Source organism: Loxodonta africana, chromosome 10 (assembly GCF_030014295.1).
Source record: "Loxodonta africana isolate mLoxAfr1 chromosome 10, mLoxAfr1.hap2, whole genome shotgun sequence".
In the NCBI taxonomy this organism is placed as follows: domain Eukaryota; kingdom Metazoa; phylum Chordata; class Mammalia; order Proboscidea; family Elephantidae; genus Loxodonta; species Loxodonta africana.
In genome coordinates, this window is record NC_087351.1 from 15,311,436 (window position 1) to 15,336,220 (window position 24,785).

At 55.1% G+C, this 24,785-nt stretch overlaps 1 protein-coding gene across 10 annotated transcripts; it reads left to right on the forward strand.

Moving 5' to 3' along the window:
- Window positions 1–574: 574 nt before the first annotated feature.
- Window positions 575–23,087, forward strand: PLCB2 (phospholipase C beta 2). Of its 10 annotated transcripts, XM_064292195.1 has the most exons (33): window positions 575–820; window positions 1,463–1,591; window positions 4,938–5,015; window positions 5,674–5,742; window positions 6,420–6,560; window positions 6,677–6,756; window positions 6,842–6,895; window positions 7,000–7,075; window positions 10,079–10,179; window positions 10,339–10,505; window positions 10,593–10,739; window positions 10,922–11,079; window positions 11,355–11,437; window positions 11,699–11,783; window positions 12,400–12,559; window positions 12,698–12,810; window positions 12,943–13,039; window positions 14,281–14,365; window positions 14,478–14,602; window positions 15,060–15,214; window positions 15,725–15,889; window positions 16,456–16,555; window positions 17,051–17,155; window positions 17,354–17,451; window positions 17,580–17,655; window positions 17,887–17,928; window positions 18,050–18,293; window positions 18,409–18,574; window positions 18,803–18,879; window positions 18,969–19,064; window positions 19,596–19,653; window positions 21,032–21,118; window positions 21,433–23,085. In XM_064292195.1, exons 2-33 carry the CDS (start codon window positions 1,508–1,510, stop codon window positions 21,634–21,636), a joined length of 3,576 nt encoding a protein of 1,191 aa, XP_064148265.1. In that variant the 5' UTR covers window positions 575–820; window positions 1,463–1,507; the 3' UTR covers window positions 21,637–23,085. The 10 variants fall into 10 exon arrangements, 9 of the variants coding, with proteins under 9 accessions (XP_064148265.1, XP_064148267.1, XP_064148271.1 ...); XM_064292198.1 differs by lacking the exon at window positions 575–820 and having other exon boundaries at window positions 1,247–1,591; window positions 21,032–21,166; window positions 21,433–21,524; XM_064292194.1 differs by lacking the exon at window positions 575–820 and having other exon boundaries at window positions 1,248–1,591.
- Window positions 23,088–24,785: the final 1,698 nt, after the last annotated feature.

The following is a 24,785-nucleotide window of genomic DNA, read 5'->3' on the forward strand; positions in this document are numbered from 1 at the left end:
GGTGACAGGTGTGGGGATTTGGGAAGGGGCAGGGATTTCCCTTGCAAAATCCATTTCAACAGACAGAGGGAACATGATCTCTGGAGGAGCCTGAACTACAGGGCCTACCAAGGCTGGAGGAAGGCAAAGAATAGAGATGGGGAGGGGCCAAGGGGAGGGAAGGGGTTGAGTCCTGAGGGCAGGGGTTCTAGGCACCTGGGGGAGTTCCTGAGTGGGGTCCCTGAAGTTCAGGCCTTGCTGTAGGCTCTACCCTCCTTGTCTTGGGTTGCTTCCTTGGGTTAGTTTTGTGCTAGGAGTCCCCTTAGCTGCAGCACCACTGGCTGGTTTACTGAGTGTGATCCTCTCCGCCCCCATTCTCCTCCCCTGGCCCAGACTGACCAGCAGAGGCAGTTCTAGGCCCTGGGTGATGCTCACACAGCAAGGGGTGGGAAAGAGGCCCAAGGTGGGACATGGGGCAGAAAGCCAGGCCCTGAGAGGGGAAGGAAGTCCTGCCTCCCCAGCTGGGTTAAGAAGTGTGATAAGAGGAGCAGGTTAGGCAAGCGGAAGTGGGCTGGGACTGAGCAGGGCTGGGACCAGGGCAGTGTTAGGGCCATCTACCCTAAGCAGAGGCCTCTCTGGAGCAGCCATCCTGCCCCAAGTGTTCTCACCCCAGACCCCTTGGTACAGAGCAGAGGGAGCGGGCCTGGGAGGAGAGCCCAGTGGGGCTGGGTGGCAAGGGGTTGCTCCCAGTAGTGCTGTGCCTGGAATGGTGGCTGGTCAGTGGAGGTCCCAGGCCTAGACCAGGCCCAGAAGGCCAAGAGGAGGGAGTCACATGTGGCAGGTGAGGAGCGAGGGTGATTGCTTCACTTGCACCTCATTTTCATGCGGAGGAAGCATTGAGAAAGAGGAGCTGGGTGTCCAGCAAGCTTTGCTTATTCAAAACACTCAGCCCCAGCTGGGCCCTGTCCCTACCCTCAACTCCTACCTCCAGGGTGGTCCTAGTCCCTCATACCCTCTAGACAGACCCGCCTCTTAGCCTGGTGGGCTCCTTGCACCCTTCCCTCAGCCCAGGCCTGGGCAACAGTCTTCCTGGTTGGTTCCCATATTGTTCCTTCTCCACTGCCCCCTCCCCCTGCATCCAACAGGGCCTATCCCTGGAACTGAGAAGCCCAGGTCTGAGACGACCAGGCCTCAAGACCCATGTCTCCGCTCTGTGCAGCACAGAGAAGGAAGCCCTGAGCAGGAAGTACAGAAGCAGGGGGTGAGGGCGGGGGCTTCCAGGAGGGAAGCCAGGCCTCCCTGGGCAGGAGCAGCGACCACAGCCCCCACTGTAGCCAGGGCGGGAGGAGGCAAATTTACAAGGCAGATGGGCTCTTGGCCGAAGACCTCAGCCCTGCACCCAGCCACGCCACCCTGCAGACTATAAGAGCACCCAGACTTCCGGACCAGCTCCAGTCCGCACTCCTTCCTTCCCTCCTCCTAGCCTCCTGTGCCTGTCTAGCCTCTCCAAAGAGGGACACTTGGCGCTATGTCTCTGCTCAACCCTGTCCTGCTGCCCCCCGAGGTGAAGACCTATCTGAGCCAAGGCGAGCGCTTCATCAAATGGGATGATGTGAGTGGGGCAGGGCCCTCGGGCTGCAGGGGCACCGGGGTGGCGGGGACTGGGCTGCAGTGGGGGCTTTACTAGGGCGGGGGGGATTGGTTTATGTCTGCCAGGATGCTGGCGCCTGTGTGGGTTGGCCAGGCACTCACACGGCTGACTGGATAAACAAGCTTGGGGGTGAGGGCTTGTGCCTGAGTGCCCAGCCCTGAGCTGCGGGGCTGTGGCTCTGGGACTTCGCGGCTATGGCTCTCCGTCTGGGTCTGAGAAGGAGGTGGGCCACCCAGGTGGTTCATGGGAGGTAGTTTCTTTGGGTCTGGGTCTGTCTCCCTCCAAAGCCCCCAAGAAGAGCAGGGGTTATTGCTCTGGATCTCAGCATCAGTGGGAGGAAAGCGTGTCTCAGAGCTGAGGCAGGGCCAGAGGCAGAGGGGAGCCCAGCCCCCACTGCCAGCACAGACACCCCGCTGTTACCGTGGCAGAGAAGGGTCCCAGACTAGAGTCTTTCCCTTCCCCACTCGCACTGGCCCTGCTCCAGGGAGGTCACACTCTGCCCTGAGCTGCTGTGGAGGCAGCAACAAAAGGTCCCCTGGGCCACAAGTGAAAACTGGAGGCCTCTGCTCCCTGGCCAGGCAAGGAGCAGATGGACTTCTGCTTCCCCTTGCTGGGTTCAGCCTGGCGCTGGCCGCTTGCCTGCAGGAACAGAGGGAAGGCATTGTTTGGTCCTGCTCTCTCTCTCCACCATGTCCACTCCTTGGCAAGGTGGGGCTTTTTCTCAGCCACTCGTCCTTTGGGACCCTGAAAATACTGCTGTAGGTTGGGGGTTCTCTTGGGTGGGCAAGGAGAACAATATGGGGACTTTCCTATGGGGATGGGGCAACTGCTGGGCTGGCTGTATTTGGGGTCCAGAGCACTGGGCTGGTCCCAGGAAGAGAAAATGAAATCTCCATGGGGGAGGGCAAAGGGGCCCTTAGGGCTGGCTTCTCCATCTTGTAGGATGGGATAAGGGGACTCTGGGTCAGTGAGTTAAGGAAGGCTGGCGCTCCAGGCCTTTCAAGACTGGGCTAGGCTAGGAATCTGGTTGCCATGACTATGGGGAAGGACCCTGTGGTGGGACGCTTCCTGTGTCCCTGGGAGTGGTGCGGTTGAGTTGGCGTGGTGGGAGCATGGCGACGGCCTGTCCCAGGAACGGGTAGAGGGAAGGAAGTGGCTCAGAATGAAAAGTGAAGTAGTCCCTCTCAGTTCCTCTGGGCGGTGTGTGTAGCTCAACTGGGCAGAGTGTTGTTGGAGGTGGGACCAGCTACGTGGACTTTTCCCTAAGCCAGCAGCACCTGTGTACCTGCGTGTATCCTGGCCTCCCCCAGGCAGGGCTCTACACGTCCCCTAGATTCTGACATCCATAAGCAGCATCTCCCACACCTAGTTACTGGGGACATGCACCTGTGAGAAAGGGTTCAGCTTGTGTCTTCAGCCCAGTTAGCATTAGCAGATGACATGGTATGTAGCGCCATGTCGAATAAGCGCAATGCACAGGATGTAATCAAGCCCCAGGTTTATCTTGTTTTCCACTGCCCCTTTAAAATGTATTTGGTAGGAGAAGCTGTCCTCCTGCCCCTGGAAGAAAACTCAACAAGCTACAAGTTGTTCCATTTACTCTTGGATAATGGACAGTTGGGTTGGGTATGGTCACTTTTTGTCACGAAACCCAGTCTTATTTCAGAGACTAGTTATAATGAAAACTCCAACTTTAGTTTAGAATAACATCCTCTAGGAATGGTTTCAGATGGGCTTTTGACCTTTTAGAAGGGATCTGTAACTGGCTCATGTTCTCTGAGCCTGGTAGAGGTTATAGCTTGTTTTTAATCTGGTGGATGTTTTTGAAGACCCTCCCCCTGCTGAGCTAGGAATAACTTACCTGAGGTCTTGACAAGTTATCTAAAGTGATCACTTGCAACTACTTCTTTAGCTTCCTGTGGCTTTGAACCCTTTCCCCTCTAGGAGCCCAAACCACCTCTCTCTCCCTTGGGCCCACTCTGGTCCCCAGCAAATATTCATGCATCTGTTGCCCCAACACATTGTGAGCTGCAAGCTCATGTGACATGCTAGTTCCTCTCTGGCTCCGCCTCAAACAGAGTTAGCCTGTTGGCCACCCACTCTGTTTCGTGGGCAGGAGTCAAACTCCAGCCTGCTTCACCCTACAACTGCAGAGGTCACACAAGCTCTCTAAGTACAGTTGAAACCTCTTACTAGGCTCGAGGTGAGACGTCAGGGACTCTAACCCTCCCTTGGAAAGGCAGGGTTTGGAGCTCACAACACAGCTTTTTCCAAAATTAGGCTCCTCCTCCTAGAATGTTCTCTTCCCTCCATACTCTCATTGAGGACCTGTTTCTGGCCATGTCCTACGTCACTTCTGCATTTGGTCTGGTTTGCTGTGCACCTATGATTATACCTTGTTGCCTTGGAGGAAAATTCAATTTTAATATCTTGATATTGGTACCTACAAGACCATTAAAATAAAAGGCAGCATATGTGCTTCGTGAGTGGTACAGGAATGTAGGAGAGTTCATTCATTTATTCATTATCTCATCCAGCAGACATGGAGCACCAAACTCACGGTCCAGCACAGACTTGTTACTCTGGAGTCCATGGGCCCCTGGGGAGTTCCCAGATGGGCTTCTAGGGTCTGTGAGTCAGGCCCCACCCTGATTGTTACAGCACATTGCAGGGAAGGTTTTTCAGATGAGGCGAGGCTTGGATTGGTCTTTGAAGGGTGTTTCAGGCAAGGGAGGGTTGGGCACTTAGGCTTGGGGTGAGAATGCACCTGGGGTCTGTAGGACACCCAAAGGGCGTGTGCATGAATGAGGTGAGGGGAATTCACGGAGGAGAGGATGGGCACCCAGGAAGTTAGGTTGCGGCTGGATGGTGCTGGGCCTTGGATGCAGGTGCAGAAGTCTGGGATCCTGGCTCTCTTGTGTTGAGCTCTCCTGGGTGGTAGCAGGGGGTCTTAGAGAGAGACATTCTACTCCTTTGGCCAAGCAGTGGCCCTTGAAAACAGGCTGAGGTGGGGGCCAAGATGCTATTTGGGGCCTAGAGGGAAATCTTTATTTGAGTTTGGAGGGGAAACCTCTTCTCTTCCAGAAATGCTGTCTTGAATCCTCTACCCCTGCCCACTTCTGGTTCGGAACTTTCGAAGCTCATGCCCAGCCCTTAGCTCTGGAGGACAATGTGAAATACCTTCAGATTCCAGAACGGGCACCTCCTAGTGGGATGGTGAGCCCTGAAAATACTGCCTGACTCAGCCTGGTCCAGGAAAACTTGGCCTGAGGTCTCAGAGCAGAGAGCTGACTCCTTCTTTCTGCAGGAAACTACAATAGCCTCCCCGGTTATCCTCCGAGTGGATCCCAAGGGTTATTACTTATACTGGACATATCAGAGTAAGGTGAGGCAGCCCTACCTACCAGGACCTGGTCTCTGGACACTCTTTATCCACTGAGTCAAGGCAGCATCTAGACTGTGTGGGGTGGAAATGTGGATGGTGGGGAGTATAGAATGACCTAGAAGGGTGGCTCTGGGGCTCTCCTGTGGGCAGGGGCTGTTTGCTCCAACTTTAGGCCCCATGGCTGGGAGGGAGACCGCAGTCACTCCAACCCATGGCTGCCTGGGGCCCAGATGCTCCAGTCTCAGCATCACCTGGAGAGAGAGAGAGGGTTGCTGCCGAAGGCTGATTCTCTGCTATTGTTTTGGGTAAACTTGAGGGCGCTGAGAGATCAGAGAAAGGCCTCCGCAGCCAGGCAGAAGGAAAGGAAGGCAAGCCTGGGGAGAGTTCAGGATGGTAGAGGAGACACTGCAGGTCATGGCCCCAGTAACTCCAGTGGCCAGGGAAGGAATGGAGAGAGAGAAGGGGAAGAGGGTTGCCATGAGTAGGGAGAACCTGATTGGTGGGGAGGAAGGGTTGGGGTCTTGGAAGCCCTGTTCTGTCTTGACATCCGGACAGGGCAGTTTTGAGGGTGCATGAAAGCCCTTCCTGCTGTTCTTCTCTCTTGACCCGACCTTTCTGCTCCACACCCCTTCTTTGCTCCACTGGGGACGCTGTCCAGGAAATGGAGTTTCTGGATATCACCAGCATCCGGGATACCCGCTTTGGGAAGTTTGCCAAGATACCCAAGGTAGGTAGGCCCAGTAGCAGCCAAGACTCAGGGTGGCTCCACACCCCTTTACCAGCATCGTGGGGCAAGGGCAGGAGTCCCTGCAGAGGGGGGAACACCTGATCTCTGGAGCAGCTGGAAGGGCTCTTGGGCTGGGGAGCAAGGACCCAGGCCTGAGCCAAGGAAGGGGTGTGGCCACTCCTGGGCTTGCCTGGTGAGCTCTGAGCTTCAGAACTAGGGCCTGGTGAGCTGAGATGTTGAGACTGTAGGAGAAGGGCCCAGGCCCTTCCCTTAGAGCACTGCAGAGTGTGACTGGTCCTGCTCACATCCCCCACTCCTGACTGGTTTGCCTATATTTGCCTGATGTTGGTAGGAAAATTGGAGGAAGAGATTGGTGCGAAGCAGGGTTCCCTGAGACTGGGAGCTGAGTCCACCTTCAAACAAAAACTGGCAGACAACATATGCAGGACTCCCAGTCCCCACTGCCTTGGTTAATCTCTTCTGTGGGCCTCTCCCTTCTTAGCCCAGCCCTGGAATCAGGGATAGGAAGATGCTGAGGCCTGTGGGTCCCAAGCTAGGGATGGGCTTCTGCCCTTGTGGGACATAGCTAAGGTGCTGGAGTGGAAGGAAAGGGGAAGCTAAGTTGGGACAGGAGGGCAGAGCACCCCCATCCTAACTGTGTTGGCCACTTTCTGCAGAGCCAGAAGCTCCGGGATGTCTTCAACATGGACTTTCCTGACAACAGCTTCCTGCTGAAGACACTCACTGTGGTGTCTGGCCCTGACATGGTGGACCTCACCTTCCACAACTTCGTCTCCTACAAGGAGAATGTGGGCAAGGTACCTGGGAGCATGTGGCCTAGGCCTTGACACCTGGGATATAGGCCTGGGCTGCAGGGGGTGGAGGGGCACCTGTGTGGTCAGGGGCCTGACCACTGTGCTCTGTGGCCCCTCAGGACTGGGCTGAGGATGTCCTGGCCCTGGTCAAGCACCCGCTGACGACCAACGCGCCCCGCAGCGCCTTCCTGGACAAGATGTAAGTGCCTGCCTGCCTGGCCTCTCCCCTCGGGGCTAAGCATGCCAGTCCCAGGGCCTTGACAGGCTGCTTTCTGCCCTACCAGCCTGGTGAAGCTCCAGATGCAGCTCAACTCTGAAGGGAAGATTCCTGTGAAGAAGTGAGCCTTCCAACTTCCCCCCACACCTCCACCCAGTTCCCCAAACCTGTCTTTCTCCAGGCCTGACCCCTGCCTCTGTCTGGTGCCTTTCTCTGCTTCTTCAGTTTTTTCCAGCTGTTTCCTGCTGATCGGAAGCGGGTGGAAGCGGCCCTCAGTGCCTGCCATCTCGCCAAAGGCAAGGTGAGAAGTTCATTCCCTCCTGAGCTGGCTCTGGAGAGAGAGCGACTTGTGGACGGCAAAAATGACACCACAGTCCTAGTCAACAGTCCCAAAAGTCAATTAGCGCTAAAGTCGCTGGTTACTGACACTAGGCACAGAGCTGGAGCCAGAGCAAGGGAGGGAGGTGAGATGCCAGGTTCAGAGCAGGTTGGTCTGCACCACTCCCTGCTGGGCGGCAGAGGCTGGGGTTGGTGGAATGTGATCAGGGCAAGCAGTAGCTTCAGGAATGGAGAGTGTATGTTTTTTGCCGGGAGGAGTGAGATAAGGCTCTGAAGGGACAGGTGGCAGTCTGCAGGGATCTGAAAAATGCTGTAAGAAGGGACTGGGTCTACAGGGTCCAAGAGGGGAGGATGTCCCTGAGTGGTGCAAACGGCTTATGCTCAGGACTGTGTTGGCAGTTCTAATCCAGTCGTACCCACCATGAAAGAAAGGCCTGGTGACCTGCTTCTCTTTAAAGATTGTTGTTGCGGGATGCGGTGGAGTGGTTCTAATCCAGTGGTACCACGAAAGAAAGGCCTGGAGACGTGCTTCTGTTAAGACTGTTGTTGTTGGGTGCTGTGGAGTTCATTCCAACACATAGTGTCCCCATGTAACAGAGTGGAACTGCCCCATAGAGTTTTCTAGGCTGTAGTCTTTACGGAAGCAGGTCATCAGGTCTTTCTCCCATGGAGCTGCTGGGTGGGTTCAAACTGAGGACCTTTCAGTTAGCAGCTAAGTGCTTAACTGTTCTGCCACCAGGGCTCCTTTCCATTAAGATTATAGCCAAGAAAACTCTATAGAGCAGTTCTACTCTGTAACACATGGGGTTGCAATGAGTCAGAATTGACTGTACAGCAACGAGTAAGGGAAAAGGAGTAGAACCTAGGGTGGAAGCTGCCAGCTTAGCAAGTGAAAACAGTTTTTCCCTTCTTTTTAATTAAGTAGTTAATTTTTAACTACTTGTTAACAAGTTGTGCGCAGGGTTACCCCAAAAGGTGCCTCTGGGCAAATGTGGCCTTGAGCCAGGGTCCAGGCTTGCCTGGTAGAGTGGGTCTCAGGCCCATCTCCCCGCTTGGCCAGCGGCTTGTGTAGGCACAACCTGCTCCCCACGGAATATTTTCTCTGGGTAAGAATTTGGAAGATGATAAATAAAACTAAGACCCCACTGATTGCCAGTTCACACGGGTCCCAGAAGGAAGTCTTCCCCCACAGTCACAGCTCTGTGGAGCTGATGACACTTTGGTGTGGAGTCAGTTGTTGGAGATCTAAGAATGGAGGGAGGGAGAGGGTGGGAATGGAGGCCCCTACAGCTGGCACTGCCAGTACACACTCGCCCTCCTCTTCTCCTGCCCCCTGGGCTCCCAGCTTGGCTAAGGTTTACCAGCTCTCCTTGAGTCCCAGTTGAGGTCACCGGCCCATCTTTGCTTGGAGCTGTAGCTCCAGAGGAAGGGAGAGGCTTAGGGAAACGCACTCAGACTCTCTTGCTTAGAGCCAAGTTTTTCTGGCACAATATCCCCGAATGCTACTAATCTATTTTGTTTGTATTTCTATAGACTTATCTATTCTGGACATTTCTTGTACATAGAATCATACATATATGGTCTTTTGTGTCTGACTTCTTTCACTTAGCATAATGTTTTCAAGGTTCATTTATGTTGTAGCATCTACCAGTACTTCATTCCTTTGTATTGCCAAATAATACTCCTTTGTATGGATATACCACATTTTATTTATTCATCAGTTGATGGACTTTCGTGTTGTCTCCACTTTTTGGCTTTTATAAATAATGATCTTATATATATTCGTGTAGACATGTTTTCATTTCTCTTGGGTTTATACCTAGGGATGGAATTGTTGGGTCTTATTTCTGCTATGAGTCAGAATCAACTCGACGGCACTGGGATGAGATGGGAATAGACTTCTGCTCTAGTCTTTATTATTTTTTTCCTTCTGCTTGCTTTGGGTTTAGTTTGCTTTTCTTTTTTCAGTTTCTTAAGGTAGAAGATTAGGTTATCAGTTCAAGATCTTCTTTTTTAATATAGGCATTCACAGCTATAAATTTCCCTCTAAGTACTGCTTTAGCTGCATTCCATAAGTTTTGGCATGCTGTGCTTGTCATTCATTTCAATAAAATGAATTGCCATTCATTTCAAAATATTTTCTAATTTCCCTTGTGATTTCTTCTTTGACCTATTATTCAATTTCCACATAATCATGAATTTCTCAAATTTCCTTCTAGTATTGATTTCTAATTTCATTCCATCATGGACAGAGAACATATTTTGTATTATTTCAGTCATTTAAATTTATTGAGATTTGTTTTGTGGCCTCACATATGGTCTATCTTGGAGAATGTTCCATGAGCCCTTGAGAAGAACGTGTATTCTGCTGTCGTTACATGGGGTGTTCCATGGATGTCTGTTAGGTCTAGTTAGTTTATAGTGTTGTTCAAGTCCTCTGCTTCCTTGTTATTTTCTGCCGAGTTGGTCTATCCATTACTGAAAGTGGGGTATTGAAGTCTTCAACTATTATTGTCAAATTGTCTATCTCTCCCTTCAATTCTGTAAGTTTTTGCTTCATGTATTTTGGGGCTCTGTTGTGAGGTGTGTAAATGCTTACATTCAAATAGCTTCTTTCTGATAATTTGTTCACCACTTAAAAAAAAAAAAAAGCCACCACCCTGGCAAGCAGCACCTCTTAATTTCGACAACCCTGTCTCCTTGTTCTGGTCATTCTTAGTTTCATTCCTGCCCCCAGCCAAAGATTAGCTATTGTCCAAATTCAGAGGCAAAACAAACCAGCCAAGCACGCTCTTTGCTCAGCAATCAGTGCTTTCAAAAGTGGGTACTCATGGGTGTCCTTGATGTTCCTCTGTCTGCCCTGAGCCCTCCCTCTAACCAGGCCCCCTCACCTAGGGCTCAGCCTAGTTTGTGGTTTTTAGCTCAGAAGAGACAAAGGCAAGGATCATAACTTTTTGTTCCCCAGAATGACGCCATTAATCCTGAAGACTTCCCAGAATCTGTCTATAAGAGTTTCCTCATGAGCCTCTGCCCTCGGCCAGAAATAGATGAGATCTTCACTTCCTAGTGAGCTTCTTGGGCTGGGATTGGCATGGGGAAGGGGTGGTGGCTAGCAATCTTTTCCTCCCATCTGCTGTGCTGGGAACCAGGAAGCTGCACTGGGGAAGGGCATTGAGCCCCTAGGCCCAGTGAACACAGACCTGTGCTCTTCCCTCTGGTCTGCAGCCATGCCAAGGCCAAACCGTACATGACCAAGGAACACCTGACCAAATTCATCAACCAGAAACAGCGGGACCCACGGCTCAACTCCCTGCTGTTCCCACCAGCACAGCCTGACCAGGTGCAGGGCCTCATTGACAAGTATGAGCCCAGTGGCATCAATGTGCAGAGGGGTAAGGACTAAGGGAGCACCTCACCCACCACAGTCCTGCCCTGCCCCGACAGCAGGGCCACAGCCTGACATATACCCCGTTTTCCAGGTCAGCTGTCACCTGAGGGCATGGTCTGGTTTCTCTCTGGGCCAGAGAACAGCGTGCTGGCCCAGGACAAGCTGCTGCTTTACCAAGACATGACACAGCCACTCAATCATTACTTCATCAACTCCTCACACAACACATACCTGACAGGTAGGCCCTGGCAACCTCATTGCTGATCTCTCCTTTTGTGGGGGCTGCTCCTATTTCCTGAATCCTCAGCAGGGGTTGCCTACATGCTGCTGACCCTGCTAACAGGATAGACTGGGATGGAGTTGGGTAGGGGAAATTGGGTCTGCCCTTGAGTGATGCCACTGCTCCTTCCCCTGGCTCAGGCAGCCAGTTCTCAGGCCTTTCCTCGGCTGAGATGTACCGCCAGGTGCTGCTGTCTGGCTGCCGCTGTGTGGAGCTAGACTGCTGGAAGGGGAAGCCCCCAGATGAGGAACCCATTATCACCCATGGCTTCACCATGACCACAGACATATTCTTCAAGGTGAGACTTGGGGTGTAGAAGGGGCTGGTGGGGATGGCACTGGGAAGGGCCCTGGGCCAGAAGTTTTTTGGGGTAGCAGAGAGCGGGTAGAGGAGAGGAATGACTGGAAGGTTTTGAACTAGTCTGGGGACTAGAGAGGGACCAGAGGGGTTGCGGGCCAACAGTGGCCATCCAGTCACATGTGTGTGTTAAAGCTGAGGAGTAGAGGAAGGTATCATGGGGAAGGGAAGCCAGGAGCACTGACCTCATCTCCATGGAGTCACCTTCTCCTCCAGGAAGCTATTGAAGCTATTGCAGAAAGTGCCTTTAAGACCTCCCCTTATCCTGTCATCCTGTCATTTGAAAACCATGTGGACTCGTATGTATTCAGACCCATTCAGCCTTGTTCTCCACTCTGTCCCCAGCCTCCTGTCTGTATCTGTCCTCTCCCCAACTGTTCCCACCCTTTGGTCATCCCTTCCAGCTCTCTCCCAGGTCTCAACATAATCTCCTTGGAACCCCTTGGGACCTCTGGCCTGTGTCCCTGCCTCGATGTCCTCCTGATCTAGGTCATTGAGGGCACAAAGAATGGACAAGTGTTGGGGCTGAGCTGCTGAACCCCACCCCCTACTCTCTGCAGACCCCGCCAGCAGGCTAAGATGGCTGAGTACTGCCGGACGATGTTTGGGGATATGCTGCTCACCGAGCCCCTGGAAAAGTTCCCGGTGAGTGAAGAGGACTTCTTTGTGGGGCATCTGGGCCTGAGAACCTGGGGCAGTGTGGGTACCAGGTTATAGAGGAGGATGTGCCCAGAGCATGCTGGGCTTCCTTTGGGAGGGTGGAGGGCTGTGATCCTGTCATCTGCCATGTATCAGGTACTGTGCTGGGCTTTGAAGGCACATTAGTGACACAGTCCCTACCCTCAGGTTGCTTGCCCTCTAGTGGGAAGACAGACAAGAAACCAAGCCGTTACAGCATAGTGATTGCTATGGGAGCACTTGGGAAGTCCTAACCTGGTTTTAGGGGCTCAGGGAAGGCTTTCTGGAGGAAGCGATGGCCAAACTGAAACCTGAAGGGTAAATTGAATTCATTTAGGTGAGCGTGGGGAAAGGTATTCTGGACAGATGGAAAAGTGTCTGTAGGTGAGAGAGAACATCCGTTTCTTGAGACACTGGGTTAAGTTCAGTTAGGCAGGAGCTTAACATACGAGGGGGGAGTGATGAGTGACGAGGGTAGACAAGTAGACTGTGGCCAGTGGAGCACGGCTTAACATGGAGGAGTTCAGGCTACACCTTGGAGGTGAGGGGGTGGTGCTGACCTTCTCTCCCCCCCGACCCACAGCTAAAACCAGGTACCCCCCTGCCCAGCCCCGAGGACCTCCGGGGCAAAATCCTCATCAAGAACAAGAAGAACCAGTTTTCTGGCCCAATATCCCTCAGCAAGGAGCCTGGGGAGGCTGAGGGCAGCTGCCCACCCAAAGTCCTGGTGGGTGAGGACACAGGTGAGTCAGCCTGAAAGGAAGGCAAGTGGGGGTCTGGAATAAGAGGAGGGCTGAGCCTGGAGGGGACATGCCAGGGAGCTAACTTGATGTGGGAGTCCCACCCTGCTCCAAAAGCTGACCGAGCGGTGTGTGTGGCAGTGTGGACTGGTGAGGAAGGGGCTGAGCTGGAAGAGGAAGAGGTGGGAGAGGAAGAGGAGGAGGAGTCCGGAAGCCTGGATGAAGAAGAGATAAAGAAGATGCAGTCGGATGAGGTGTGTGGGGATAGTTCTGAGGCCCTTCCACGTCCTCTAATACAGAGCCCTCTGGGGTAGAGGGTGGGGAGGTGGGGGTGTGCGGCTGGGCTCCTGGGCTCTGCACTGTTCTCTTCCTACCCTCCTCCCCAGGGCACAGCAGGCCTGGAGGTGACAGCTTACGAGGAGATGTCCAGCCTCGTCAATTACATCCAGCCCACCAAGTTCATCTCCTTTGAGTTCTCTTCCCGTAAGTTAGCATGGTGTGGTGTCCATGGCGGTCGTGGTGGTGCTGGGGAGCTGGAGATTAGGTAGACTCAGAAGGTTGACAAGTGTGTCCTGAGACCAGGAGCAGCCTGGCCAGCAGGGATAAGGGGAAGGAGGGCTCTCCCGCTTCCTTGGACCCAGGGTCCTGTCTATAAATACCCAGCAGAGGAGTCAGGCAAAGGGCTTGTTTAAGTGGCAGTGGCTCCCAGTTTCCCAGCACCGTGCTGAGGAACTTGGCACCAAAAAGAATGCTCTGGATTGTGTCGGTGACAGGCAGGCCCTTCATGATAGGCCACCTTAGCCAGGCTAGCCTGGGACTCCTGCAGCCTCCTGCAGGTTCTGTGGCTGCCCTCTAATCTCTGCAACTTCAGCCTGTGTACCTCCATCTGCCCACACCTGCGGAGTATACTACTACACTTGGTGTATACCCCTCACTCACCCCAGGGTTCAGCCATGGCTTGCATGCTTCACTCCTTGTGCACATCACAGCACGTGTTCACACCGTTCATGTCCACAGCATGTGCCTGACCTCTGGGCGCATCTTGACCCCCAGGCATATCCTGACCTCAGGGTACATCCTGACCCCCGGGCACATCCTCAGCACATTTTCCACACCTCTCATTCTCTAGGACTGTGTGCACGCACCCCTCCTTCTCTAGGACCATGGCATGCACCCCTCATTCTCTAGGACAGTGACACGCGCCCGTCATTCTCTAGGACCGTGGCACGCACCCCTCATTCTCTGGGACCGTGGCACGCACCCCTCATTCTCTGGGACTGTGGCATGCACCCCTCATTTTCTAGGACTGTGGCACACACCCTTCATTCTCTAGGACCATGGCATGCACCCCTCATTCTCTGGGACTGTGGCACATACCCTTCATTCTCTGGGACCACAGCATGCACCCCTCATTCTCTGGGACTGTGGCATGCACCCCCCCCATTCTCCAGGACCATAGCACGCACCCCTCATTCTCTAGGACCATGGCACAGACCCCACCCCTGTACATATCCACTGCGAATGCTCTTCACCCAGGTCACACACTGTTACTCACACAGTTTTCATACATTTCCCCTACGGGTCAGGCTCCCTAAACCCTCAAGCCTTGGTGGGAATGTTGGGTGGAAGGCATCCCTAGGCTGGAGGGAGCTGCCCCAAAGCACAGAGCAGGGCTGAGGGAGGGGAGGGCCTGGGTGGACGCCCCGCTATCCTCCCCTACGCAGAGAAGAACCGCAGTTATGTCATTTCCTCCTTCACCGAGCTCAAGGCGTATGACCTGCTCTCCAAGGCCTCAGTGCAGTTTGTGGAGTATCCTTTTGGCTTCCATAGCCAGGGTTCCTGGTTAGGGTGGGGGGCTGGGGAAGGCTGGGGACAGGGCTCCCAGGACGGCCTGAGGCCAGGCTCCTAAACTCAGAGGCAGCTACAACAAGCGCCAGATGAGCCGAATTTACCCCAAGGGCACCCGCGTGGACTCCTCCAACTACATGCCCCAGATGTTCTGGAATTCCGGTTGCCAGATGGTCGCCCTCAACTTCCAGACGATGGGTGAGGGCACTGTAGGCCCCTGAGAGCCCTTCCCTGGCCCCTTCCCTCCTCCCACCTTCGCCCCAGCCCTGCGGAGGTCTTTAAGACAGACTGGGGTGTCCTGATGTTTAAGGCTCTGGGAGCACACTCAGGTGTGAGTGTTTTGGGGTATAAATGCATCAGCTCATGCCTATGGGACTGTACATAGGTGAGTATGTATGCAAAGACATCAAGGTGCTGGCATGGGTCTGCGATACCTGCCTCAGCTCCCATTGCGAGCTTGCAGTCTGGTCATGGCGTTGCTCTTGGCTGACTCCAGGTTGTGGGCCCACCAGGCTGGGACATGGGAAACCTTCGCTCTCACTGTTTACCCAACCTCCCCGTTCATAAGACAGGGAAGCCTGGGAAACATCAGGAGTAGAGGCTGGCTGCAGACCCCAGGCCGGGGTCTCCTCACATTGTGCCCTTGGCCCCCCAGACCTGCCCATGCAGCAGAATATGGCCTTGTTTGAGTTCAACGGGCAGAGCGGCTACCTCCTCAAACATGAGTTCATGCGCCGGCCGGACAAGCAGTTCAACCCCTTCTCGGTGGACCGCATCGACGTGGTGGTCGCCACCACCCTGTCGATTACGGCAAGACCCAGGGGCTGAACAGTGGCTGGGAGGGCTGGGGTCTTGCGGAGAAGAATGCGGGAGCCTCACTCCTCCACTCCCAGCCCCCTCCCCTGATATTCCGCAAACTTCAGCCCCAGCCAGATCGTGCAGTAGCAGGTTGCCTTGGAAACTGCCTCCTCCTCAGCACTGGAGGCTGCCTTTTTGTCCCCATGGAAACCAAGGGGAAGGGTTGATGCTGGGGTGGGGGAAGGGAGGAGGAGTAGGCAGAGTGGGGCGGCAGAGCCCCAGGCCCTGGGGGAGGGTGTTGTCCCTTTCTTGCCTGAGGGGGGAAGCAGAAAGGCTGCAGCTCTGCCCTCAGTGCTGGAAGCACCCTGGATGCCAGCGCTTAGCTGTAACCCCTGAGCCACACCGCCTCTGGGACTCCTCACAGTACCCAAGTGTGGATGCTTCAGCTATAGGAGGCCAGAGACCCTGAGCCTGGGGAAGAGCCTGGGTTGGGGAGCTGACTGCCATAGGTTCCACCCCCAGGTGATCTCTGGGCAGTTCCTGTCTGAACGCAGTGTGCGCACCTACGTGGAAGTGGAGCTGTTCGGCCTTCCTGGGGATCCCAAGAGGCGCTATCGTACCAAGCTGTCACCCAGTCCTAACTCCATCAATCCTGTCTGGAAAGAGGAGCCTTTTGTCTTTGAAAAGGTGGGGGGCCAGGGCAGGGCAGGGGCAGGAGTCTATCCCTAGGTCTTGACCTCTACTCACAGAAAAGAAGAAATAAAGGGAGTTCCTTCAGCCTCCTTCTCCCCCACCCCTCCTGAGTTTCAAGGAAACGAAAACCAAATTTACAGGAATTTACTTGCAGGGCCGGCTTTGTGTGTGTGTGTGTGTGTGTGTGTGTGTGTGCGCGCGTGCGCACACACGTATGCAGGTTAGGGTTAGAGGTAGAATTGTTGACTCTGGGCCCATAGGATCATGAGGGTGTTTGCTCCCGTTGGACACCTGTTGGCAAAGCTGCCGAGGGCTGCCTGCACCAGAGCTCCCTGAGCCCTGGGTTGCAAATCCAGCCCTTCTTCCCTGTGGGGACCAGCCATGCATGAGCTGTGAGGGTGTCTGTGTATGCGGCCTAGAGTATGCCCTCTGTCAGTCCTCACCGAACTGGCAACACCTACCATGTTCTCATACTGACCCTTAGACTTCTGGAGCCAGGGAGGGGGCAGCTCAGCTGCCCTCGCCCTTCCCCAGCCTACCCTGTCCTGAACTTTCCCCAGATCATGATACCTGAGCTGGCCTCCCTCAGGGTGGCCGTGATGGAGGAAAACAACAAGTTTCTTGGACACCGCATCATCCCCATCAATGCACTCAACTCTGGTAAGGAGAGGGGCCCTGCCTCACTGTTCCCGGGAGTCCAAGACCAAGGCCAGCATCAGGAGCCTGTCCAGGTGGTGGACACCCTGAGACCTCACCTAACCCCCTCAGCTTGTCAGCCATAAGGGGTGGGGCAGGAACAGTGCCTCTCTAGGAAACAGGGGTGGGACCTGACCCACCTCACAAGAAAGTCTGTAATTTTGAGAACTGCTGAGGCAGTTTCCCAAGTAGCTGACATTCAGTAGATGCTTAAAATGCCCTAAGGGCTTATAACACATTCTCACTTAATTCTACAATAATCGCATGAGGTAGGCATTACTATCCTCATTTCACAGATGGACAAACCATCTCAGAGAGGTAAAATAACCGGCTCAAGGTTGCACAGCCAGGAAGGTGCAGAACCAGTACTTAGAAGTCTTGAGTACCGGGCCGCCCTGCCCGTGCACTGTGCTGGGTGGGAGTGGGCTGTGGCTCACCCCACCCTGTCATGTCCACCAGGATACCATCACCTGTGCCTGCACAGTGAGAGTAATATGCCCCTTACCATGCCCGCGCTCTTCGTCTTCCTGGAGATGAAGGACTATGTCCCTGACACCTGGGCAGGTAGGAGGCCCATGGCATGCTGGGAGCTCCACGCTGGCTCCCTTACCTGTTGCCCTGGAGTTGATTCCAACTCATAGCGACCCTATAGCTCCAAGCCCAAACCAGCCTCCAGAGAGGGGCAGGACAGAGGGGGTGAGGCCAGGAGGAAGCTTCCAGGTACATCTCTATACCTGGCCCACAATGCCCCTGTGCACCCAGATCTTACCGTGGCCCTCACCAACCCCATCAAGTTCTTCAGTGCTCATGATAAGAAGTCTGTGAAGCTCAAGGAGGCCATGGGAGGAGGTCTGCCTGAGGTCTGTGTTGCCTGAACCACTGGATCTTTACCCTTTCTGTGGGAAGATGGGGAAGGGTGGAGTCCTGGGATCAGGGAGAAAAGGCATGGCCATTAGAGCCACCTTCTTAACCTGCTTTCCCTACACAGAATCCCTTCCCACCCAGGAGTTCAGTTGCTGGCCAGGTCAATGGGACATCAGCTCCAACAAGCAACGGGTCAGCAGGTGTGTACTTCAGGTCCTCCCACCCACTGGGAGGCCTCCGTCGTCGTCCTCGTCTTCACCCACAGGCACATTCCAGCCTGGCAGCGGCTCTTTAAAAAAAAGACCTTCACCTGGGAGGGGAGGGCAGGGCTGTGTCTGAAGTCACGGGGCTGGATAGGTGCAGTGCAAGGGGCCCATACTTCGACCCCAAGGGGTGGGGAGCTCAGTCAGCCCATCCTGTGGCTCTTGCAGCGGCCGGGGCTAGGGAGGAGACCTCGAAAAAAGAAGCCGCAGGTAAGGCCTGCTGAGCCCAGGGGTCTTGGGGATGGGCCTAGGGCGGGGCTGGGGCTCCTGAGGGCGGTGGGGCGCAAGGAGAGGCTACCGGGGCGGCGGCGCGCTCACACCTGCTCCATAGAGCCGCAGACAGCCAGTTTGGAGGAGCTGCGGGAGCTGAAGGGCGTCGTGAAGCTGCAGCGGCGGCACGAGAAGGAGCTGCGGGAGCTGGAGCGGCGCGGCGCGCGGCGCTGGGAGGAGCTGCAGCAGCGGGGCGCTGCGCAGCTGGCCGGGCTCGTGCCGCCGGGCAGTGGGGGCGGCTGCGGCGGCTGCGGCGGCGGGGCCGGCCTCAAGCTCTACCCAGGCAAGGGCTCCCGCAAGAAGAGGTAACTCCGCGGCCGGCGCCCTGACCTCTGCTGCGGAGAAGCCGGGGCTCAGGGCCTGTCCCTCACGTGGCGGGAGGCCGGGGGCTCAGGGCCTGTTCCCGTGTGGCCTCCGCAGAACCCTGCCCTGCGAGGAGGCCTCTAGGGCCGTGCCCAGCGAGGGCCCGGAGGGCGCAGACGCGCGGGTGCGGGAGCTGAAGGAGAAGTTGGAGTTGGAGCTGCTGCAGCAGGGCGAGGAGCAATATGAATGCATCCTGAAGCGCAGGGAGCAGAACACGGCAGAGGTGCCAGGGCTGGGCTGCGAGCCAATTCCCCGCCCCTATCCCCCCTTCCCTTCCTCGAAGACAACCCAACCAAAATGGGAAATGTATCATAGAGAAGGGAACCAGACCAGGGGTAGGCATGGGAAGCCATGGAACATGTTGGTCGGGGGCCATTAGAGCTCCAACCAATCTCACACCCATGGCACAGCAAAGGACTCCTTGCTCAGCCCCTTCTCCCTCTCCTCTCAGCTAATTGCCAAGATGATAGAGCTCGCCCAAGAGAAACAAGCTGCAGAGCTGAAGGCCCTCAAGGAAACGTCAGAGAAGTATGACTGCCTGCCTCCCAAGCTGCATTCTTACCTCCCAGAAAGGATTCGGGCCCCACAAAACATCTCCCTGATGCCTGTCTCTGCAGTGACTCCAGAGAGATGAAGAAAAAGCTGGAGGCCAAGAGGCTAGAGCGGATCCAGGCCATGATCAAGGTCACCACAGACAAGATGGCCCAGGAGAGGTGAGCACCTGGAGAGGAGGCCCAGGACTCAAAGGCCAGGTTCAGTGCTGAGCACACATCCACTCCAGGTGGGAAGGGGCCACCCCACAAGTGAATCCTGACTCTCTTCCCTGGCCCTTCCATGCTGATCCCACCTCTGCCACCTACGGTAGGAGAATGTCCTCCTTGGGCAAAACACAGATACCAACACTATTTGAGCAGAGAGGCTCATCTGAGGAAAAATTAAGCATGCAAAGAGAGGTGAATGTGGGCATAGGAGGCTACGCACTCTGGCAGTTCTGGTTCCCACCTGTGCTTTTCCATCTAAATCTTGAAGGACGGTGTGTTTTAAGTGAGGAAGCCACTCCTTCAGAGGGCCCCCAAGGCTCCCATTGCCCCTTATGTCCTCCTTGGGCCCCCATGCTTACTCCCCTGGCTGGTTTCTGCCTCTATGATAGATTTCCCATTTTGCCTACACTCTGAAGAGACGCCATCTCACCCCACTCCCCCCAGGGGCCTCCTGCCCTTTCTGAAGCTCCATTACCCCAACAGGTTGAAGAGAGAGATCAACAGCTCCCACATCCAGGAAGTGGTACAGGTCATCAGGCAGGTTTGTAGGGGCTGTTTGTCCTTCCCAGACACACTTGTGCTTGCACACACACTCCTTAGGAAGGGTGGGGTGAACCCAGGCCCTTACTTCACACTTAGGAGATGCACTGGCCTGACTTGCCCATGCAGTTTGGGAGAGAAGGAGGCAGTGCAGGGGAGGGGGAGCCCCTAGACTATCTGAGGGTTCTAGCCTGTGTGTGGAGGTTGAGGTACCAGCCTAAAGAGGTCTGTCGCTGGCCAGATGCCCTGGATGGAAATGCTATGGGCTAGCTCGCCATAAAGAAAACAAAAATCTTCACAACTGGACCAATGAGCAACATCATGATAAACGGAGAAAAGATTGAAGTTGTCAAGGATTTCATTTTACTTGGATCCACAATCAACAGCCATGGAAGCAGCAGTCAAGAAATCAAAAGACGCATTGCATTGGGTAAATCTGCTGCAAAGGACCTCTTCAAAGTGTTCAAGAACAAGGATGTCACCCTGAAGACTAAGGTGCGCCTGACCCAAGCCATGGTATTTTCAATCACATCATATGCATGGGAAAGCTGGACAATGAATAAGGAAGACCGGAGAAGAGTTGATGCCTTTGAATTGTGGTGTTGGCGAAGAATATTGAATATACCATGGACTGCCAAAAGAATGAACAAATCTGTCTTGGAAGAAGTGCGGCCAGAATGCTCCTTAGAGGCAAGGATGGCAAGACTGCATCTTCCATACTTTGGACATGTTGTCAGAAGGGATCAGTCCCTGGAGAAGGACATCATGCTTGGCAGAGTACGGAGTCAGCGGAAAAGAGGAAGACCCTCAACGAGGTGGATTGACAGAGTGGCTGCAACAATGAGCTCAAGCATAACAACGATTGTGAGGATGGCTCAGGACTGGGCAGTGTTTTGTTCTGTTGTGCATGGGGTTGCTATGAATCAGAACCGACTCGACGGCACCTAACAACAACAACAACAGCTTGCCATCAAAGGGATAGGATTGGCGTGGCTGGGTGACTGGGGTTGGGGGGACATTCCTGAGGCTCTAAGGAGTCAGAGGAGAAAGGAAAACCTTGCTGAGAATGGACCTAAAGCTCCCCTGGGGATTATTATACAGTAACAGCAAGTCTGCTGGAACAGTGACAGAGCTACCAACTGCTGAGCCCTGCCCTTGTCCCAGGCATTGTGTTTACATGTAATGTTTCATTTTATCCTTCACAGCCTGGTCAGACAGGAATTATTACCCTCATTTTACAGATTGGAAATAATCTATTCAGAGAGCTTAAGAAATTTGGCCAGGGTCTCATGACTGGCTAGCTGGTATGGTAGCTGTGACTCCAATCATGCTCGGCCTATCGGTGCTGCCCTGACTCCCTGCCTTTCACTCCCACCCAGATGACAGAGACCCTGGAAAGGCACCAGGAGAAGCTGAGGGAGATGCAGGCGGCCTGCCTGGAACGGATCCGGGAGTTGGAAAAGCAGGTAACAGGGACTGCTACATTGGCCCCCAGCAGAGCTTGCTGACTCCAGGTACAAAGGGGCCCCAACCAGGAGGTTGGGGCCCTCATCCCTCACGGGTGGGTTACAGGCTCTGGTTCCCATGGGGTCCCAGGCCCTTCCGAATGAGGCAGCTTTGCAGATCTCTGTGCTTTGTTGGTAGCCCCTCTCCTGAGAGGTTCCTGATCACCCCCACCCCAACCTCTTGGAAGGGACATCTACTTATTCCACTGTCCAGGGGAGGGAGAGGGGCAGTTGACCCCTCCTGAGCCAGGCGGTGGTCCTTGCTGCCATTACAGTTCCAGCAGGAGGCACTGGCAGAGTACGAGGCCAGAATGAAGGGCCTGGAAGCTGAGGTGAAGGAATCGGTGAGGGCCTGCCTCAGAACCTGCTTCCCTTCTGAGGCTGAGGACAGGTCTGAGAGGCCCTGTGGGGCCACCATGGAGCCAAGCGAGGAGGATCCACTCACGGCAGGGGCAGACACCCAGGAGTGCCGCCTCTGATGTCCCATCCCACTGGGACATTTAGCAAGGACTTTTAGATCCTCTCTGGGATGTAGCTCCATCCCCCTCAGCGGGAAAAGGCCCCAGTACTCTGAGGCTGCAAAGATCTTCTTCAACAGCCAGGCTAGAGGAGGACGCAGGAAGCGGGACCAACAGGGCAGAGGCCTATCTGGGGTCTAGAGGATCTCCGCAAATTGCCTTCTTGCTCCCTATCCTTTACCCCGTCTCTGAACAAGTGTCACATATTTGTTGAGAACAAGGAACATGGACTGGGAGGCAGGACATGGGTCCTGGCCCAGCTCTGCCATTCCTAGTGGTGCAACCAGTGGTATCCCTGTCCGGTCAGTTTTCTCACCTGGAGGAGTGGACTTGGCCACCTGGAAACTCCACTCCAGCCCCTGTGGTTCAAACAGCACCAAACCCAGAGCCCTCCTGCTGCACTGGGCCGGGGGGGGTGGGGGGGTGGGGGGGGAGCGTGCACTGATGGCTTCCAGCTCCCATCTCAGGCCCGCCCTAGGCTGGCCTTGCTGTCAGTTCCCCAAGGCAGAGCCTGACACTACCTCCAAACTCCCGGGGGACCTGCTGCTCCCAGGATCCCAGGCTGAGGTCCCTTCCCTCGCCTCTTGTCGTGCCCGTGGGGATGGGGTGGCTGACTTGGAGAAGCTGCATCAGCTGTCTGGTCCTCAGGCCGCTGAGATGCCATGTGGGGCTAGGGTTGGTGGGGGAGGGGGACTTGTTTGGGGTTTTGGGGTACGTCCCACCCTGAGCCTGGCTCATCCCTTCTCCGGGGCCCAGGGGGTAGTATGTCCTAGCAGGCACCCCCTCTCTGGCTGCCTGGCAAGAACAGCATTGTTTTCTTTCCTAAATATGTGAGGTTTATTTATTTTTCTCTTCCTTACTCCTACTAAAGAATCTTATCTGGATATTTTCTGCCTAAGCTTGGCCTCTGTTCTACAGCTAGGAAATGGTGTGCATGCGTGTGTGTGTGTGCGCGCGCGTGTGTGTGTCCCCAGGACAAAGTGGGCTGGGGAAAAACTCTCGGGTGCTGAATCAGCGGTGAGGGCCCTTCCGGGGCCCAGTGGAGTGGCCCTGCCTTGGGCTTGACGAGAACTCACTTCCCCTTCTGCTGGCCCTGATGCCACACCACTGGAAAATGATGTCACCCCTCTCCTGAACCCCCCACCCAGATATGGCCCTTCTTGTTTCCACCCTCAGTGCTGGAGTAAAGTGAGCTGCCCCCTTGGGGAAGTCCCAACCCTTCAGGCCCCCAGGCATCTTTGGGACCGTTAGCCAGGCCAGTGGGCAGATTTTCAGGCCCCTCAGCAGTTATGGAAACCCTGGTGGTGTAGTGGTTAAGAGCTACGGCTGCTAACCAAAAAGTCTGCAGTTTGAATCCACCAGGCGCTCCTTGGAAATCCTGTGGATCAGTTCTACTCTATTACTGGGTCACTATTTTTTTTTTATGAGTCAAAATCAACTCGTCAGCAACAGGTTTTTTTTTTTTTTTTTTTTGGTTTGGCAGTGTCTGTGGTTGGCCCCAAAGCTTCTGTCAAGGGGCCTGTGTCTCAAATCCCATATGGAGTCAGGCCCTGGTTTGGGAGAGGCACGGTGAGAGTTGATTCCGGGAAGAGGTTGTTTTCTTATCAGAGTTAACAGCAGATGCCATTAGCTGGGAGCACCTGTGGTTTGGGAAAATAAGCAGGTGCTCCACCCTCACTCCCTTGGAGGCCTGGCCTCTGGGAGCCTACCAGCCCCTGCTGCAGAGTGACGTGAGGAGGGGGCCTGCTCATTCACAGGAGGAAGGTCTGTCACAGACCAGCCTGTCCCCCTCCCCACATACAGTAGATGCAGCTGGAGATGGGGCACACACCCCAAGGGCGGTGTCTGTCTACAGCCCTCCAGCCAGGCTCTCATCTTGCCCGCCCACCTGAGTGGAACTCTGCAGGGATGGGGATCTAGCCTAGAGGCTCTCACTGACCCAAGCAGGCTGGCATAGCCAGAGCCAAAAGGAACCCAAAGGGCAGCCCCCAGGTTTTGCCGGTGACTGCTCAGGGGAAGAAGAGGCTCCTTCCTTTCACCTCTCAGCCAGGCTGGGACAGGTCTCTAGGTACCTGGTCTGGAGCTAGGCAGCCCAGGAAAGGAGAAGGGCATGCAATCCTCCTTCCTGGAGAGGCCTCTGCACAGCCGGCTGGGGTTTCCCATGAGGCCAGGCCCCTAGCCACTCCCTGCTTTCTGGCCTCTGGAAAAGGGCAAGGTGCCCCCTGGGCCAATGCCATGGGCATTTATCTCTGGCTGCAGGGAACGTGCAGGGGAAGTGCTGATGCCCTCCCTCAGGGCACTGGGGCAGATGAAGGGCACCTGGGTTCCATTCTTGCTGCATATCTATGGGGCTGCAAGCAAGGCTCCCTTTCCACTTGCCATGCCTCAGTTTCACCTTTTGCACAAAGACAAGGGTCCCTACTCCCTTCCGAATCCCGTTGCTGACTCAGATGCCAGAGTCCCCTGCTGACTCACCCCACCCTCTGGCCCCCTCCCAGTCGCTCTCTGGAACTCCCAGCCACGTGCCATCATGCCCAGCCCCGCCGAGCTATGCAACGTGACAGGGTGAGGGGGCTGGTGACACTTGAGGAGGAAAGAAGGGGGTGGGGGACAGCTGCAGACAGAGGAGTGACAGACGGCAGACCAGAGGCAGCTCTGGGAGGAAGCCCTTTTGCCAGCCTGGGACTGCTGGGGGAGGCGCAGCAGGTGGGAGGGGAGGAGGAGTGTGGAGTGCCCGCCTGCTCCCTGACTGCCTCGGTTCCATCTCCTGTCAGCCTGCGCTCCCTAAGCGACAGCTTCTAATTCCGGCTGTCGGTGCCTCTGTGCTCTGCAGCAAAGTCTCAGCTTTTTTTCAGCTTTGCTATTTCTTTTCTGTTCAGAACATACTGAGCCCAAAGGGAAGTCAGAGCAAAGACTCTAGGGCCTGAGACCCGGCACCCCTCCCCAACCCTGCCACGGGCCTGGCCAGCTGGGTGAATGGAACCGGCTGCTCCCTCCAAAGGGCACCCAGCCCTTCGATCCCTGCTGGACCAGGGTGAGGCCCTGAAGGGGCCATCACTGCTGCCTCTCTCCCCTGGGACTGCCTCTGTCCACCACAGGGAAAAGGGGCA